This window comes from Microcaecilia unicolor, chromosome 6, assembly GCF_901765095.1.
Source record: "Microcaecilia unicolor chromosome 6, aMicUni1.1, whole genome shotgun sequence".
In the NCBI taxonomy this organism is placed as follows: domain Eukaryota; kingdom Metazoa; phylum Chordata; class Amphibia; order Gymnophiona; family Siphonopidae; genus Microcaecilia; species Microcaecilia unicolor.
The window spans coordinates 167,339,754-167,358,413 of record NC_044036.1 but is presented as its reverse complement, the minus strand read 5'-3'; the positions used below and the strand labels follow the sequence as shown (position 1 = coordinate 167,358,413).

The following is an 18,660-nucleotide window of genomic DNA, read 5'->3' as shown; positions in this document are numbered from 1 at the left end:
GGCTCTGAGATGAGTGATCAACTTTTCAAGTCACCGCGTTCCTTCCCAAATGCTGAACTTTCTGGGCGTGTGCTTTGATCTGGGACAGGTCTTCTTGCCAGAGGTCAGGAGAATCAAGCTCCGTTCTCAAGTATGCAACCTCTTGGAGTCACCTTGCAACTGGGATTATGTTCAGGTGCTGGGATCCATGGTGGCCTCTTTTGAGGCAGTGTCTGGGACAAGGGCACATATGCGCCCGCTACAGCTCTTCCTGCTTCACTGATGGTCGCCAATGTCCCAGGACTACCAGTGCTGTCTTCCATGGCTGCCTTAGGCATGGTGCAGCATGAGCTGCTGGCCTTGGGACACTAACCTCTAGCAGGGGGTGCCGTTAGCGGCTTCCCAGTGGATGGTGGTGGTCACAGCTGCCAGCCTCATAGGGTGGGGAGTTCGTCTCCCACGGTTTGTGCAGGGGCGGTCGTGGTGGTCATGATAGAGGGGATGTGAACCTTCACCTGGAGCTGTGAGCAGTGTTCTTTGCACTGAGGCTTGCAAGAATTTCTGAATGGTCAGGCTGTTCGTGCTCACTTTGTCAACACAATGGATATGGCTTTTTGTCAGAGAGTTACACTCAGCAGGTCGTTAGCTTCGGAAGCGAGCAGCCTTCTGAGTTGGGCAGAGAGGCACGTTCTTGGCTTGTTGACAGTGCACTTTGCGAGTCAGAGCAGTGTTCAAGCAGCTGTTCTCGATTTGGTGGAATGGGAGTTGGCAGCGGAGGTGTTCCTCTTGATCTGTATGAAGAGGTGCCAAGTTCTTCAGCAGAAGAAAGAGAGCTCGGGTCCGTTGGGTGCTCTTCTGCATACTTGGCTAGCATTTCATTATGTGTTCCCTCCATGGCCTTTGATCGGGAGAGTCCTGCTCCTGATCAGTTGGCCCCGAGGTTTGGTGGTTTTAGTTGCTCCAGATTGGCTGTCCCATACTTGGGATGTGGGGTTGGTTCGGTGCCTCGTGGACCAGCTGTTTTGGATTCTGGTGGTGCTGGGTCTCCTGCTCCAAGGGCTAGTGCTATTGGAGGTTCCTTCCCACTGTGGTCTTAATGACTTGACTCAAGATTGTGGAAAAGGGGCTTTTTCGACACGGTGATAGCCACCTTTCTTCAGGCCAGAAAGCTGTCTACTACTACTTATGCCTGTGTGTGGGGAACTTTTGTGTAGTGGTGTATAGATCACATCTGGTCACCTTTGTGGGTGTTGGTACTAATAGTGGCTTTTCTACAGGAAGGGTTGTAGAAAGGTCTAGTCTACAATTCTCTTCAGGTTCAGGTTGCAGCATTGGCGTGTATTTGGGGATTGATCCTTGGTCTCTTTCTTGACAGTGCATTTGGATGTGGTGCGGTATGCTTCTCCGCCTTCTGATGTCACTCTTGCCCGCCCTGGGGTTTGAATTTGGTGCCCGGGGTGAGGCAGAAGCCGCTGTTTGAGCCACGGTGACTCACTTCTGCCATGGATCGTACCCTGAGAATGGTGTTTTTGGTAGCTATGGCTTCGGCTCGTCGGGTTTTGCAGATCCAGGCGTTTTTGTGTAGAGACCCTTTCTTGCAGATTCGGAGTCCAGAGTGCCTGTATGGACAGTACCATCCTTTTTTTCAGAAGGTCATTTCAGCATGTCATGTAAATCGGTCTCTTTCTTCCTTTGTTTCAACGCGCGGTTTTTCCAAGGAGTACTCTCGGTTTTGTTGCAACTGCGTGATGTCATCCTGTGGTATTTGTCAGGGTCTATTATTTCTGTTGTTTGGATCTCCTCCTTTGTCGCCCCCCGGCAGGGTTATGAGGTGTCTAAGCTCCTATATTGTTGGCTGATGGAGGCGGTGACTTCCGCGTTCCTCTTAGTGAGGTGACCTCTGCCTGAGGGGTTGCGAGCTCAAGCAAAGTTGATATGGCCGCATGGGATGAGGTGCGGTTTGGAGCGATAGTCAGTCACGGGGAGCGGCGGTGGCTTTCCACCCTTGGTAGGGGATTGCTTTCGTACATCCCACCAGTTTCTGGATTCATCTGCTAATGCTATGGAAGGAAAAATTCTGTCTTCATGATTTTTCTTTCCTTTTAGTAGTAGCAGATGATTCCAGGATCCCTTTTGTTTTGCCACACCCTGTTTCTCCTGATTTATTTATTTTTGCAGGTGCAGTGTTTAAAAAACAAACCTGAAAAGGGCCGAGAAAAGATACAGATGGGACGGAGATATGTTCTAAGTTTTTTCTGTCCATAAAGATTCCTAGTGGCTTCAAGCTCGAGTGCATTTGTAGGTTAATAGGAGAAGCTTGAACTGTATGCGGTACCTGATCGGAAGCCAGTGAAGTGACTTGAGGAGAGGGGTGATATGAGTATATCGGTCCAGGCGGAAGATAAGACGTGCAGCAGAGTTCTGAACGGACTGAAGGGGGGATAGATGGCAAAGTGGGAGGCCAGTGAGGAGTAGGTTGTAGTAGTCAAGGCGAGAGGTAATGAGAGAATGGATGAGAGTTTGGGTGGTGTGCTCAAAGAGGAAAGGGCGAATTTTGCTAGTGTTATAGAGGAAGAAGCGACAGGTCTTGGCAATCTGCTGGATATGCGCAGAGAAGGAGAGGGAGGAGTCGAAGATGACTCAGAGGTTGCGGGCGGATGAACATTGGTAAAGTTTTACGTTTGCCCATGCAATACTTGCTGAGATACAGTAATCTGTTTGACCCCATACTGCAGCCTTCTATGGTATGACTCTGAGATTTCGGCAACTTTGAGACACTGTATCTCCGGTAATATTTTGTTGAGAGAAACAAAACTTGGCCATCTTGTATAACATTTTGTGCTCTATTAAACAAAATAAAAAAAATCTTCATGAGCGATTTCCATGAAGAAAACTTGGAGCAAATGTGGTCTGAAATATTTGTGGCACGAAAAAATTGTAGTTTGGCTTTTTATATCTCTGGAATTAAAGGTGTGATAAATGTGAACTTTGCACACAACAACTTAACACAAGGTTTTTTAATATAAAATTTCATTCTAATATTTTCTATTAGTTCACAAATTGAGTGTAAAGTTGATGAGTTTTGCAAAAATGCCAAAAATAGGGTATGTTTAGCCCACTTTTACAAAAAAAAAAAAAAAAAGACCTTCTGGAAACTCTTTTTAATTATTTTCATTAGAAAGAGCATGTTTCAAACACCTTAAAGTAGGGTTGGTTTTTCATCGCTGGCATATAAGGCCCTAGAAATAGCAACGTCCTCAACTTTGTCCCTATCGCAGGCTGCTATCGCAACATCACATGTGTTCTATTTTTGTTTTATACAGACATTATTAGTACCTAAATTGCGTTGGTCCATGGTGACATGTCACTACCAGTTCAGAAACTTGAACCAGTAACCCCATCGCCATAGGGGTCACGCCCAACAGCTGTGCTATATATATAATTTTTTTTTTTTTTTTTTTTTACATTTGTACTTCGCTTTCCCACTCATGGCAGGCTCAATGTGGCTTACATGGGGCAATGGAGGGTTAAGTGATTTGCCCAGAGTCACATGGAGCTGCCAGCCACAGGTGGGTTTCTTGGATGAGGATCCCAAGCCTCTAGTTTGGTTTCTTCATCAAGGTTCCAAAGCCTTGTTTGGGTATCTGTCCGGTTCCCAAGCCGATGATTGGGCAGCTTATCCTAGGTTCCTAAGCCTAAAGTGGGTATCTTAAATGGTTCCCAAGCTGAAATTCCGTAATGTTTGTATGAACCAACTATTGCTTATTTATTATTGAATTTACGAGCCACTTTCTTTAGTGTCACTTCTGGGAATTGATACTGCCGACCTGACGACGTAACTGATTGTGCTGGAACCCAACAAACATCTTTTCTTTCAGACCAATAAAATGAATGAACCGGGCCTGGCGGATGCATAAATGTTACCAATACATCATTTTGTTCGATGGAAATTTCTACAACGTTGCCTACCCACCACTTATTGTCATAAATGCAGGCAACATAACAACCAGGCAATAGTTTGGCCAATTTTATATTAGGATCGACGATATTGGAAATCTTGGCCACAAAGTTAATCGTGTCATTTGAAACTTTGCTGACAGAAATCAACTTCCGAATGAACATGTGCACAGAAACCGTATCATGTTGCATATGATCAGAAATTATGCAGCAGTTGACAATTGGCATTGTGAATTCTCCCACTGAAAGCCTTGAGCAGTGGGACAACAAACGAGTAATTCTGCGCAAAATCCATCAGTACGATAAGTTCGGTTTCTTTTAGGCCAGCTTTTAATGACTTCAAATATTCGCTTTGATGTTTTGAAATGAAGTGGTGGCCAGTCAGTTTCCAAATTTTGCTAGCGAGTTTTTCAATAAAGTTGTCAACAGTGAGATCGTTTCGAGCGTTTCACGGTCAGTATGAACCCATTGTTTGAATTCTATTGATTCTTCCGATTCCCAGTCCTCAAATATTTCTTCCAAATATGCTATCAGTGCCTCTTCACCAGGACAGTTTTGGCATCGCTGCAGCATACGATCTTTGGCGTCCAGATCGCAAACTGCCTTTCCCATGAGCATCTTGTAGTCTTCTTTAATGTTGGCACCTTGTAGCATAAGCTTAACATTCTGATGGATGGTGCAGACACAGACGGAATGTGTGCCTGAGGCACTGACAGTAACACACTACTTTGGTCTGTGCTCACAGAATTTGGAAAAACCAATTTCAGCACCATATTTGTTTTGATATGCTACATACAGTTCTTTCAGATTGCACAGTAGCAACCACTTTTGTTTTTGAACCTTGATGCCATCAAGCCGAACAGAAACAAAATCTTTTTTACCAGGGCACATCCTGCTAAATTCATGATCCTTGTAGAAATCTCGAACTTTGTCGGTGATTGCCTTTGGTAGCAGTTTGCCAACTTTTGTATCCGGTAGTGCACAAATGCCTCTCTTGCTTTCATTTTTGCACTGTTTTAACCGTACGTTCTGAAACGCTAAACGTTTTTGCTGTCACTGGTATTGACCAACTCTTTGGGGCCAAAGTCAATAATTGAATTTTCATGGATCTATTGGATATTTTAATTTTCGTTTTCACATCTTCGATTAGGTCGGTGTAATCTTGGCATGACAGGCATTCCTTAGCAGCCGACTTGCTAGTTTGTCCAATATCTTCGACTGATACTGCAGCAGCTACCATTATTTTTTCTGCTACCACTTTCTGCACGCGTTCAATTTTTCGTTTCACATATCCAGTTTTATCCCTACTGGCCAACCTCCGAATTTTTAGTACATAAGTAGTGCCATACTGGGAAAGACCAAAGGTCCATCTAGCCCAGCATCCTGTCACCGACAGTGGCCAATCCAGGTCAAGGGCACCTGGCACGCTCCCCAAACGTAAAAACATTCCAGACAAGTTATACCTAAAATTGCGGAATTTTTCCAAGTCCATTTAATAGCGGTCTATGGACTTGTCCTTTAGGAATCTATCTAACCCCTTTTTAAACTCCGTCAAGCTAACCGCCTTCAGTCAATCTTTGATCAAGAGTGTCTGAAATGTCCATATCTTAATTTTCTGACGACGATGACTCTGCCTTGCTTTCGATCATAGAAACATATTTGACTTTACACTTGGAACACATTTTTTGGCCCGGCTTCACATTTTTCAATTTTTTTCAAATCATCGGACATGGCTAGATCGACTTTTAACAGTCCATGTTTAACTATATGATTTTGTTTGTCGAATGGGTTGTAGCACGACGTTTGCTTCATTTTGTACTTTTTTTCAAATACATCGCTTTGCAGATTTGGTCGTCGTCTGTGAACTCAACCTCCGATCGCCGAGTAATGAGCATTTTTTCATTGGCGGACAAGCTGTGCACATAATGCAGCCCAATTTCTTTAGAATAAAATGAACCATGGTGGCAAGTTGGCGACTATTTTTTTTCTAACAACGCAAATGGGCAAAATGGGTCAGTTGACTCTTTGACATTCATTTTTCACATATTAAGCAAAATCGCAATAATTAATAATATGAAGTGTATTAAATTAATGCGAATCTGAAAAAGAAGTTATAAAGATTCTTATGTTATGACAGAAACATACAACTACACCTACACAGTACAAAATCCTATAGCCGAAACATGCTAATGCGCGGCATCAATAACGTACTTGCAGAATATTTAACCAATGTCATTAGTGTAAAAGCACCGCTAGTAGACTAACAGATTCATATAGCATACAAAAAATGAATTAAACACTTTAAACTTCAGAAATGGAAAGAAAACGACACAACATAGAAAAATGCATGTTCAAGTATGATGTTGCGATAGCAATGTCCTCAACTTAGTCCCTATTTCTAGGGCCTTATATGCCAGCGATGAAAAACCAACCCTACTTTTTTAAGGGGTTTGAAACATGCTCTTTCTAATGAAAATGATTAAAAAGTTTCCAGAAGGTCTTTTTTTGTAAAAGTGGGCTAAAAATACCCTATTGGCGTTTTTGCAAAAATCATCAACTTTACACTCAATTTGTGAACTAATGGAAAATATTAGGAGAATGAAATTTTATATTCAAACACCTTGTGTTGATAAGTTGTTGTGTGCAAAGTTTCACATTTATCACACCTTTAATTCCAGAGAGATAAAAAGCCAAACTTTACAATTTTTTCCTGCTGCAAAAGTTTTCGGACCAAGTTTGCTCCAAGTTTTCTTCATGGTAATCGCGCATGAAGATTTCTTATTATTTTGTTTAATAGAGCGCAAAACGTTGTACAAGATGGCCAAATTTTGTTTCAACAAAATATTGCCGGAGATAGTGTCTCAAAGTTGCTGAAATCTGAGTCATACCATAGAAGGCTGCAGTATGCGGTCAAACAGATTACTATATCTCAGCAAGTATTGCATCGGCGAACGTAAAACTTTACCAATGTTCATTGGGGACATGTATGAATGTTCACAGAAAATATCGAAATCCGTGATGGTCGCGCAGGGACCACCAGACCACTTGACACGGAAAGACCCACTGGGAGCAGTGAAGCATTGAGTGGGTCTCCACCTGTCAGCCTCCTGCTGTGCAGATCTATGGGATCATCCATCGTCGGACCCACCCCCTAGGCGACATGAGGATTCGAAGTCCTCGTCAGCACTGAGGAGCTGTGGTGACACGCTTTGGGTGAAGGCCAAGAAGCATCATCATCTGTTACCCTCTATGCATGGTGGTGGGAGCTCTAGTGCATCAAAGGATTCGGCACGCGAGAAGCGTTGGTGCCAGTAGGATTGCTCCACCTCCATACAGGTGGTCTGAAGCGCCTGTCTCCAAGCAGTGGAGATCCTGCTCCCGCGTCGATCCCAGTGGTTCTACAACCTGTGCCTCAGTCAGCACCCCAGCTTTTCCTGGTGTCGGCCCTCTGAGCACATCCGGGCCTTGCCCTCAGAGCTGCTGGATGGCCTTATGCAATAGTGTTCTTCAGTATCGGGATACTTAATCCTACCCTACCTCCCGTTGAGGCCTCGGACACCTGTGCTGCTTGTGTCCCCCAGTGCCGAGTGCCACCCAAGCCTGAACCATGTTGGTGGAGAAAAAGCTTTGCTGGAATTGAGGCGGGAGTTGACTTCTCGACTCTGCTTTCGAGGACATAGTTCCTCAGCTCCAAGGCAGGTTTGGTCTCCGCAGTCCCATAGGGAGATACTGTCTGACACTGAAGAGGAGCGCTTGTGGGATTCCCTTTGAACCTTTCCCTCCACCTGAAAGGATTTCCTCCTTTTGTAAAAGGAAATGGCTGAGGCCATTCCATTTGGAAGCGGAGGATGAGCCCAGTAGGATAAACTTTTTGGAGAGAAGGTTGAGGTCATTGACCAAATCGAGAAACACAACTGATAGAATTTCTTCTCTTTCCCCCTAGGCACCTTCTACATAAACTTCCTCAGCTAGGAGGACTTTAGGCAACCAGGGAGGAGTACCTATTACTATTCTAGGCATAGGTATAATCCTTCGGCTTGCCAGCCTATTTGGGCTCAGCCCCAGCATGCTCATTCACATTAATAGCATGCGCCTAAGGCCCCTGCTGCTCCCTAGGCAAAGCAAGGGATGAGCTTTTCACTGACTCCAGCAGATCATAGCCGCTGTAAGTGTCCGTCCCAGACGACTTGGCGGTCGGGAGTGAGGCTAATATTTTTTCACCAAAGGTGGCTTCTTCTAACTTTCGACCGATGGGTCCTTCAAATAGTCTGTCTTGGATACACCCTCAATTGGCATCTCAAACCTCCAAATTGCCCAGCGAGAGCTCATTCAGCTATCATCACAGGCAGGTACTTGCATAGGAATTCTCCACCCTTCTAAAGGCCCATGCTGTTGAACCCATTCCACTAGGGGAAGAAGGGCAGGGATTCTATTCCAGGTATTTTGTGCAGAAAAAGACGGGGGGATGCGTCCCAACCTATACTGGGGGTCCTGAACAAATTTCTAGTCAAGTTCAGGGATGGTTTTCCCTGGGCACCCTTCGCCCAATGATTCAGAAAAATGATTGGCTATACTCTCTATGGACGTAAATGATGCATATACTCGCATACCAATACTTCCAGCCCACCGGAAGTATCTTTGATTTCGGCTGGGAACACAGGCTTTCAGTATCATGTGTTGCCTTTTTGCCTTGCGTCAGCTCCCAGGGTCTTCAAGTGTCTAGTGGTAGTTGCAGCATTGCTGTGCAAACTGGGAGTCCGTGTTCCCGTATCTCAAAGATTGGCTGGTGAACAGCACCTTAGAGGACGGTGCTCTGGAGTCCGTGCAGATGGCTATTCGAGTGCTCAATCAACTACCCCAAGTTCCATCTTCACCCTGTTCAGCAGTTGGAGTTCATAGGAGCCCTGCTCGACACACAGCATTTGAGCCTACCTCCTGGAAATGAGGAGAATCGAATGTACCCAGAACTTGTACGCTATCTTCAGTGGTGGACAATTCGATCCAATTTGAATTTGGAACTTCCATGCCAAATTCCTGAGCCACAAAAGTGCTGACAATGGATGTATCCCTCCCGAGATTTGGAGCTTATGTAGATGGGCTTCACACTCAAGGTTCTTGGTCTGCCCAGGAAACAAATCTTCAGATCAATTTCCTGGAGCTTCTGGTAATCTGGAACGCTCTAAAGGCTTTCAGAGATTGGCTATCTCTCCAAATTGTTCAGTATAAAATAATCTGTTGCCTCAGGCTGCTTGCTGTGTGAATATTGCATCAAGTATTACATATTAAGGGCATTTGCTTTAAACTTTGTTTTAATTAATTTATCTAGTCCTTTTCTAGCCCTCACATGTCCATGGTTTTGCTTTTTAATCCCAAAGGTGAATCCTGAGGGTGGTTGAACAATTGTTGTTTCTGACTTGTTTTGGAGTTGAACAATTGTTGTTTCTGACTTGTTTTGGAATTGAATTTGGACTGCTTTGGGTCCTGTGATCTGTACATCTGCTGTCTTAGAGTATGGAAGAAAATGATTTGTTGCTTTTACTATTTTTTTTTTTCACTGCTTACAGAATCTGGCTTTCTGGGGGGGGGGGGGGGGTCAAGGTGACTGCAGCACGGCAAGGACTTGGTGGGCTGGAATGGAGGAAATTACTTCTTGCAGGGGTGGGCTACATTCCCCATGGGGACGGACAGGGACAGGTTAGATTCCAGTGGAGACAGGTTGGATTTCTGTCCCCGTTCAACTCTCTACTCACTATCTCCACCTGCTGGTAGAGGGACATAACCCAGAAGTCTTTGGATTTATCCGTTAGGACTAATGGAAAGAAAATTGTCAGGTAGGGAGTAATTTTACCTTGGGTGCATAGGTTCATGAATGGCCAGTAGGAAACAAGGAGGTGATTATGCCGCTGTGTAAGACTCTGGTGAGACCTCATTTAGACCACACCTTCAAAAAAAAAAAAGATATAAATCGGATGGTGTCGGTCCAGTGTTCTTTGTCATAAAGTGTATGGGAACAGACTTAATGATCTCAATATGTATACTTTGGAAGAATGGCAGGTGAGGGAAGATGTGATAGGTTGTTAAAACGTCTCTATGTGGCATAAATGCACAGGTGGCAAGTCTTTCAATTGAAAGGAAGCTCTGCAAGGAGGAGGCATAAGATGAAGGTTAAAGAACAGACTCGGAAGTAACCTGAGGAAGTAACTACTTCACAGAAAGGGTGGTGAATTTGTGGAACAGCCTCACAGTGAAAGTGTTGGAGACGAAAACAGTACCTGAATTCAAGAGAGTGTTGGACAAGTACATATGATCTGTAAGGGAGTGATGGGGAGAATAGATGGCATGGTTGGGCAGACTGGACAGGCCATGTGATCTTTATCTACATTTTTCTATGTTTCTTGTACAGTTACAGAATGTGCACATCCTATATAATAATTCTCACCTCCAATGTTCTAATGGGCCTGCCTGTGTCCGTGGCTCCTTCGGAGTTACTGAGCTAAGCTCTGAATCCAAGCTGACGTCACCGGAAAGGAGACACCAGATTGGCTGCAACATAAGGAGCAGAAGCCCCCCCCTCCTCGGCGTGCCAATGCCCCCTCCCAGTTCAAGGCCCCCTCACTCCCCTCCCACCAAATTCCAGACCCCACCCTCCCCCGCCGCCGTCACGTACCTGTGCTGGCGGGGGACCCCAACCCCCCCCCCCCCCCCCCGACTGCCAAAGTCCTCTTCTTGGCTGCCGCGCAAGTTTCTGTGCATGCGTCAGACATCAGACACACGCACAGAAACTTGATCAGATCATTCAGCAAGCAACGCCGGTGCAGACGAGAAGAGGACTTCGGCTGTCGGGGGGGTTGGGGTACCTCCTCAGCACAGGTACGCTACGGCGGCGGGGAGGGTTTTCGGCGGAAACGGGGGGGTCGAGATGGTCGCAGCAGGGGGTCCAGGGGTCAGTAACGCGAAGGGGGGTGTTGAAATCGGAGGCAGGGGGAGTCTGGAACTCGTTGGGAGGGGCGTGAGGGGGCCTTGAACTGGATGGGAGGGGGGTCGTGGGTCTCGGAGGGGACAGAGCGAGGGAGGGTGGGGGATTACCTTGCTAGCGCCCGTTTCATTGCCTACCGAAACGGGCCTTTTTTACTAGTTTGACATATATTTAGATGTACTACTTTGTATCTTCATTTGAATAGTATTTTAACATGGGGTACAACTGGGCTTTCACTTTCTTAAATAATGAATATTGGAATAATTTCAAACAATTACAATTTATATTGAATCAGTGTGGATTATAAAATAAGAGTACCAGGCTATCACTAGGAAATTACATCATTTTAAAATTCACATAAGCATAAAGAAACGGCATCAAAAAATAAAAATAGTGTCAAAAATAACTTTTTTTTAGCATATCTTTCTACAGGACAAAAACATGTAGAATAAAATCTGTTTGTAAGCCAGGAAGCTCTAGGTTATCTTAATTGAGAATTTTATTTTTTCTAAGTTGGCAGATTTTGTTAGATGTTTCCGATATTCATTTTTTACATTGTTAGTACGATTGCTGCAAAGGAATTGTGAACGGTATGTAAAACTTTAGTGGTATTTCCTGTTGAATTACCCATTTATTAATTGGCCAGTGCTCAACAAACAGTGGCACCAGACTAACACCGGCGTTAGTGAATGCAGAATGCTCAGTGGACTCCAGCGCAGGAGATAATATGCACGCCAAAGATTAGCGTAAATAGTATACAAGTGTAGTTGAATCTGTTAGTCATTTCCTATTCCCTCCTAATGCTTGCAACAGCACACAAAACAAAGCCGCTCTTACTGCTGAAAACTCAACGCCAGCTTGGAGCATGCATTGGGATTTTAAGATTCCTTACGATTTTTTTTCCTTTAAAAGCTACTGGTTTTTATTTGATGTGAAAGCAGAAAGAAATGCTGGTAGTGAGGAACAGATGTATGCGAGTCAGAGCAAATGAAAGTGAAAGCACACTTTAGCATCTGTTTTCTGTGCTTAAATGTAAGCTTTTCATGTGGGGAAAAATATTGAAAAGCTTGTATTTTAAAGGTATAGAAGAACAGTGTTGATGTGTGCTTTGCTTCTTGAGTTTGCCTGGTGCATGTGTACAAGAGCTGTGCTTACTGCAAAACTTATGGTTATGCACCAGGTATATTCTTTTTTTTTTTTTTTTTTTTTACAATTGAGCATTAGGGAGCTATTTTTCAGTACTGCTCATGTGGCATGCATCAGGCGCTGTTTCAGATAGTGCAGAGTTCCATCGGCCCACTAGTTATTTACTGATGAGCTCTTAAGTTAGAGCATTCTGTAACTGACAAGAATGACACCTGGTTTTTATTTTAGCATATCTAACTACAGCCATGAGCAGTAACGAGTGCTTTAAATGTGGACGTACTGGACATTGGGCTCGAGAATGCCCTACTGGAGGTGGACGTGGTCGTGGAGGGAGGAGCCGTGGTAGAGGAAGTTTTACTTCTTCCAGAGGTAAGGAAAATTCTGTCTGTCCTCATTTAAAAAATTTTTTCAAAGTTGTATTACTTGATTAAAACATCAGTTTTTTTTCTTTTTTTTTTCTCCATTTAAAATAGGTTTCCAATTTATTTCTTCATCTCTTCCAGACATCTGTTACCGCTGTGGAGAGTCTGGCCATCTTGCCAAGGATTGTGAGCTTCAAGAGGATGGTATGTGATGTTTTTGCTTATGGCGTTGTCAGTGTTTTATCAGGAATGTTTCTCCATTGTAATAGAATGTTTTAAGATAAAGGTAGTTTTCATGCATCCTGATTGCAAAAATAAAATGCATCTTCTATTGTAGAAAAATGCATCACTTGTTACTAAAGCAGATTGTAAAATACATGGGGTTATTGGACCTGTACTTTAAAGCACTTATCACTGAACCACTATTGGATGACCTCGATGGTGTGGTTTGAGCAGACTGTGAAAGATTATGGTTCAGCTCTAATATATTGAGTTGATTGACACATCAATAAAGCCAATGGTGTCTTTAGTTGACTCAGATTATACACCGAGGGTCCCCTGCTTGACATATTTTAATTGTATTAATTTTTTTTAATAGTTTTCTGTGGTTCATGTATCCCTGGTCCTCAACTATTGTGCCCTAGGGAAATTTGTTTAAACTGCCAAAAATTTAAGTTGGGCTTCATATCATTTTTCCTGTCCCATGGCCCACACCTGACTGCTTATTCTTCATTAGGGTGTTTGCTACCTGCAAGGATTTGCTGGCAGCCTGTCTTCTAACTCTGGCTCCTGTTACCACAACCACCACCCTGTTTTATTAGTTGATTGATTGTAAACTGCTCTGGTGTTAATGTGTATAAAGAGTGGTAAACTAAAACGTTGTTAGAAATGTGCTCTGCCTGGAAGTATACCTTGCCAGATATTTGTCTCTAAAACAATCTAAAAGCTTTAATTTTAAAAGCTGTTTCCTTGTCATCAAGCAGATGAAGCCATTATGTATGGGTTGTGTCCATCAACCAGCAGGGGGAGATAGAGAGCACTCAAATTTCACAGTGCCACATGGTCAGCTAGCTCCACTGCCTCTTTAGTATTCTCTATCTCCCCAAGCAGGGTGGTTGCAGCTTGATCAAGCTCCTTAAAAAATCTGCCTGGGGGTGGCTCCTGGCTTGCCATTTGTTAGCCGGGGTGTTGGAGGCTATAGCAGCTTCACTTTAAAGGCACATAGGTTAGCCCTTTCCCTGCCTTACCCATCCCCCCAGTGGATGTGAGCACATTAGTTTCACTTTTCCCTGCTCTTTCCCTCTCTATACTTGGTGGATGCAGGCACATTGGTTCGCCTTTCCCTGCCTTTCCCACTGTTCTGTACCTCCGGAGTTGATTTGATTGCCTCTTTTGCTGTTTTCTCTACTTTCATCACAGCGTTTAAAAAAAAAAAAAACCTCTTGCTTTTTTTTTTTTTTTCCTTCAGTTTCCTACAGCGTGACTGGAGCTTGTATACTCAGTCCAGTGAGGTAAGAGTGTTTTCTGACTCCTCCAGGGAGGGCCTGCGATCAGGATGTTTTTGGCGCGAAGCCGCCATTTTGAATTTTCCACCGTTTTTCGGCGATGGCTGCAGAGAGTGTTAAGCGCTGTTCCAAGTGTGGCAAGCGCAGATCAGCAGCGGGGCTCTGTAAAACGTGCTGTTCAGGCGTAAGAGCCGGCCCGAGCATGGCGAGCGATGATTCTTCCCGCTCGGTGGAGCTGGCAGCGGGCGCCATTTTGAAAGCCCACATGGCGCAACCCCCGCTGAGGCGGAGGGTCTGGAGACCGGAGGGGGCCCTCGAATTGAGGCTGGCCAAAGAGTTACTAGCCCCGGACTGGAACCGGGTGCCCAGGGCGAGTTTTTCTCCCCTGACTTCGTATTATTGCTTCATAATGCATATATGCTTAAAAGAGCTCAGCCACAGGGGTTTTCTACGGCCCTCCTTACTGCTCCTCCGGTGGATGCAGGCCTGGGATTGCCCTCTGAGGCGATTTTCCCTGATATCTGGCCGCAAGAGAAGTGCAGAAGGGTAAATTCCCCTTCAGAGAGTGGCGCCCTCCCCCCCTGTGGTTGGGATGTGGTGACTCTGAGGGGTCTGGCAGGCCCTCGTGGCCAGAGGAAACAGGAAGGTGCAGAAGGGCCACTGGATCCAGATGATCCGTCCGCGGTGAGGATTTTCCACCGCGAGGAGCTGCCAGCGCTTATTTCAGATTGTCTTACAGGTCCTCTCTATTGAAGATCCTGGGAGTGGTGTGGCCTCCTCTGGAAATCTGAGGATGGCAAGTACCAAAAAGCCTGCTTTAGTCTTTCCTTTGCATGACTCCATTCTACAGCTTATTTCAGATCAATGGGCTGACCCCAAAGGACCTCGGAAAGTTTCCAGGGCTATGGGGCAATTATTCCCTCTGAGTGAGGAGCATTTGGCTCGCTTTGCAATGCCTAAGGTGGATGCCCTAGTCACAGCTGTGACAAAGAGAACTACCCTCCCGGTTGAAGGAGGTGTTGCCCTGAAGGACATGCAAGACCGTAGACTGGACTCAGCACTTAAACGGTCCTTTGAAATTGCTGGTCTTACTATTCGGGCGTCTGCATGCAGTTGTTATGCTGCTGGAGCCTGCCTGGCATGCTTGCAACAGGCAGTGGAACAGCCCCCGGTGATGGAGCGGAGCCCTTGTCTGAAGTGGCTCCGCAATGGAGTCGGCCTTGTCCTTTTTGGCTGACGCCCTTTCTGATATTGTCAGAGCTTTGGCTAAACAGATGGCTGTAGCAGTGGCGGCTCGCCATCTTCTGTGTCTACGGCATTGGGCGGTAGACATGGCCTCTAAGCAAAGGTTGGTGAAGTTGCCCTTTCAAGGCCTTCTTCTGTTGGGTGAGGAGTTGGATAAAATTGTGAAAGGCCTGGGAGATGCTAAACCCCAGTGCTTACCTGAGGATAGGCCGCGGCCTCCCTCCAAGGGTCAGGCGGTTCACTCCTTATAGACCTCGCTTCCGTGAAGCTAGAAGGTACCGCCCGGGGCATTCTGCTGGGTCCACTTCTCGTGGCCGGTTTTCAGCAGAGGAACTCCTTTTGCTCAGACAAACGTTCCGCAGCAGCAGGCTCAAGACCTGGAGTTCAAGGGCGACCCTCTCAATGAGGGTGCGCCGGCCCCCTCCTCGATTCCTGTTATAGGAGGACGTCTTCCCTCTTTCTTGAGGAGTGGGCCAAGATTACCTCAGATCAGTGGGTCTTGGACCTGATCAGAGAAGGATACCCAATAGAATTCGATGCCCCGATAAGAGACGTGTTTGTGGAGTCCCGATGCGGTTCTGCCGCCAAACGGGCGGCGTTAGAGGAGAACTTACAAGGCTTGATTCACATTGGGATGGTTTCCCCCAGTGCCTCCCGCCGATTTCGGCTGCGGCCGCTACTCCATTTACTTTGTGGTGCCGCGAAAAGGTGGGTGTTTTCGCCCTATTCTGGACTTTAAAAGAATTAAACAAGTTCCTAAGAGTGCGGCATTTTCACATGGAAACCCTGCGCTCTGTCAGTGCGACGGTACAGCCAGGAAAGTTTCTCACGTCTCTGGACCTGAAAGAAGCTTACTTGCATATTCCAATTTGGCCCCCGCACCAGACGTTTCTGCGGTTTGCGGTGATGGGAAAACATTTCCGGTTTCTGGCCTTGCCTTTTGGCCTCGCCACAGCTCCCTGAACCTTTTCCAAGGTAATGGTAGTATTAGCTGCTTTTCTCAGGCGAGAAGGTATCCGGGTTCACCCTTACCTAGACGACTGGCTCATCAGAGCGGACTCCGCAACAGAGAGCCATCAAGCTACAGCCAGAGTGGTCTCAGTACTGCAATCTCTGGGCTGGGTCGTCAATGTAGCCAAAAGTCACCTGACCCCCCCCCCCCCCTCGCAATCTCTAGAATATTTGGGGGCACGGTTCGACACAGACTCGGGATATGTATTCCTACCCGAGCAAAGGCGGTGCAAGCTTCAGAATCAGGTCCGTCTGCTCCTGAGGATGCCCCGCCCGCGTGCTTGGGACATTGTCCAGCTGTTGAGATTGATGACGGCCACCTTGGATTTGGTGCCCTGGGCAAGAGCGCACCTGAGACCTCTGCAGTATTCCCTGCTTCAACGATGGTCTCCAGTATCTCAGGATTCTCAATGTAGACTCTCTTGGCTCCCTGTGGCCCGACTCAACATGGAGTGGTGGCTCTCAGACAGCATGCTGCGGCGAGGAATGCCGCTGGTGCTCCCCGATTGGTGCCTAGTGGTGACATGCCAGCCTGAAGGGCTGGGGCGCACATTGCAAGGGGAAGCATGCCCAGGGTCTTTGGACACCCGAGGTGTCGGATTGGTCCATCAATCGCCTAGAGTTGAAAGCGGTGTTTCAGGCGCTTCTGGCCTTTCAAGTGACCCTGGAAGGATTGGCTGTCAGAGTGATGTCGGACAACACGACAACAGTGGTCTACATAAACCGACAAGGCGGCACTCAGTGCAGAGCGCAGGCCAAACAGATTTGCCACTGGGCCGAGCTGCATCTACAGTTTCTGTCGGCAGCTCACATTGCAGGTCAGAGCAACGTGCAAGCCGATTATCTAAGCAGGCATCAAATCGATCCAGCGGAATGGGACCTGGCAGACTAAGTATTCCTGCAGATATGTGCCAAATGGGACAAGCCCGTAATGGATCTTATGACGACAAGCTCAACTGCCAAAGTCCTGTGCTTTTCAGCAGACTGAGATCCTCGCTCAGCCGGGTTGGATGCCTTGGCTCAACCGTGGCCTCTGGGCCTCTGGTATGTGTTCCGTGGCCCTTGATAGGGCGTGTGCTCCTGCGGATTCGGCTTCACCCAGGAGAAGTGGTTCTCATCGCCCCGGATTGGCTCAGGGGGCCTTGGTATGCGGACCTCTGACAGATGCTAGTGGAGGCTCCCCTTCCTTTACCTCTGGTACCGAACCTGTTGTCGCAGGGACCGGTGGCCATGGAGGACACCTGCCGTTTTGGTCTTACGGCATGGCTATTGAGAGGGCGCAATTGAGAGGCAAAGGCTATTCCAGTAATGTTGTTTCCACTCTCCTGCAGGCCTGCAAGCGGTCCACTTCCATGGCTTATGCCAGGATATGGCGCCAGTTTGATGCTTGGTGCGTTTCAAAAGCGATCACACCCATGCAGGCTCCTGTCTCGCCGATTCTGGACTTTTTGCAGGATGGTGTACAAAAAGGCTTGGCCTAATATTCCCTGTGGGTGCAAGTGGCAGCATTGGCCTCCCTTCATGGTAAGGTTGCAGGCGCGTCTTTAGCTGCTCATCCAGATGTGGCACGGTTTCTTAGAGGGGTGCTTCGGCTCCGTCCTCCCGTGCGGGCACCTTGTCCAGCTTGGAACCTGGGGCTAGTTTTGAAGGCTCTGCAATGTTCTCCTTTTGAGCCGCTACGGCGAGCTTCAGAGAAAGATTTGACACTAAAGGCCGTTTTTCTGGTGGCCATTACTTCGGCGAGACGGGTGTCAGAACTCCAGGCGCTGTCCTGTCGAGACCCATTTCTGCAATTTTCAGAGTCTGGGGTCACGGTTCGTACCGTGCCTTCCTTCATGCCTAAGGTGGTTTCAGCGTTTCACCTAAACCAGCCTATTTTTCTACCCTCTTTTGTTGAGGAGTTTCCAGAATCCTTTGGGCAGTTGCACCTGTTGGATGTGCGCAGGACTCTGTTGCAGTATCTGCGAGTTACTAATTCTTTCAGGACCTCTGATCATTTGTTTGTTTTACTATCAGGTTCTTGCAGAGGGTTCCAGCGTCTAAAGCCACTATTGCCCGCTGGCTCAAAGAAACTATCTTTTCAGCTTATCTGCTTGCCGGCCGGCCGGCCTCCGCCTGTAGCCTTTAAGGCACATTCTACAAGAGCGATTTCTTCCTCGAGCTGAAACTGGAGCACTCTCTCTTCATGAGATTTGCAGTACAGCAACATGGGCTTCGAAGCTCTCAGTTGCCCGACATTACAGGCTGGATGTGGCTGCTAGGAGGGATGCGCGTTTTGGAGCACAAGTGCTAGCGAGTGGTATGACTTGTTCCCACCCTATATAGGGATTGCTTTGATACATCCCATACATAATGGCTTCATCTGCTTGATGACAAGGAAGGGAAAATTAGGTTCTTACCTTGGTAATTTTCTTTCCTTTAGTCATAGCAGATGAAGCCATGAGCCCTCCCTGTATGATTGTATGATGTGAATCTGTTT

General features: G+C 46.5%; 1 protein-coding gene across 3 annotated transcripts in view; it reads left to right on the top strand.

The window, feature by feature from the left end:
• The window catches only part of CNBP (CCHC-type zinc finger nucleic acid binding protein), a 37,687-nt gene that overhangs the window by 5,392 nt on the left and 13,635 nt on the right, over nt 1-18,660 (top strand). For 2 of the 3 annotated variants that reach the window (XM_030207440.1, XM_030207441.1), the window contains exons 2-3: nt 12,287-12,427; nt 12,532-12,624. In XM_030207440.1, coding sequence (XP_030063300.1) covers nt 12,304-12,427; nt 12,532-12,624 — 217 coding nt within the window. In that variant the 5' untranslated portion in view covers nt 12,287-12,303. The remainder of the gene's footprint in view (nt 1-12,286; nt 12,428-12,531; nt 12,625-18,660) is intronic. The other variant, XM_030207442.1, reaches the window with a different exon arrangement.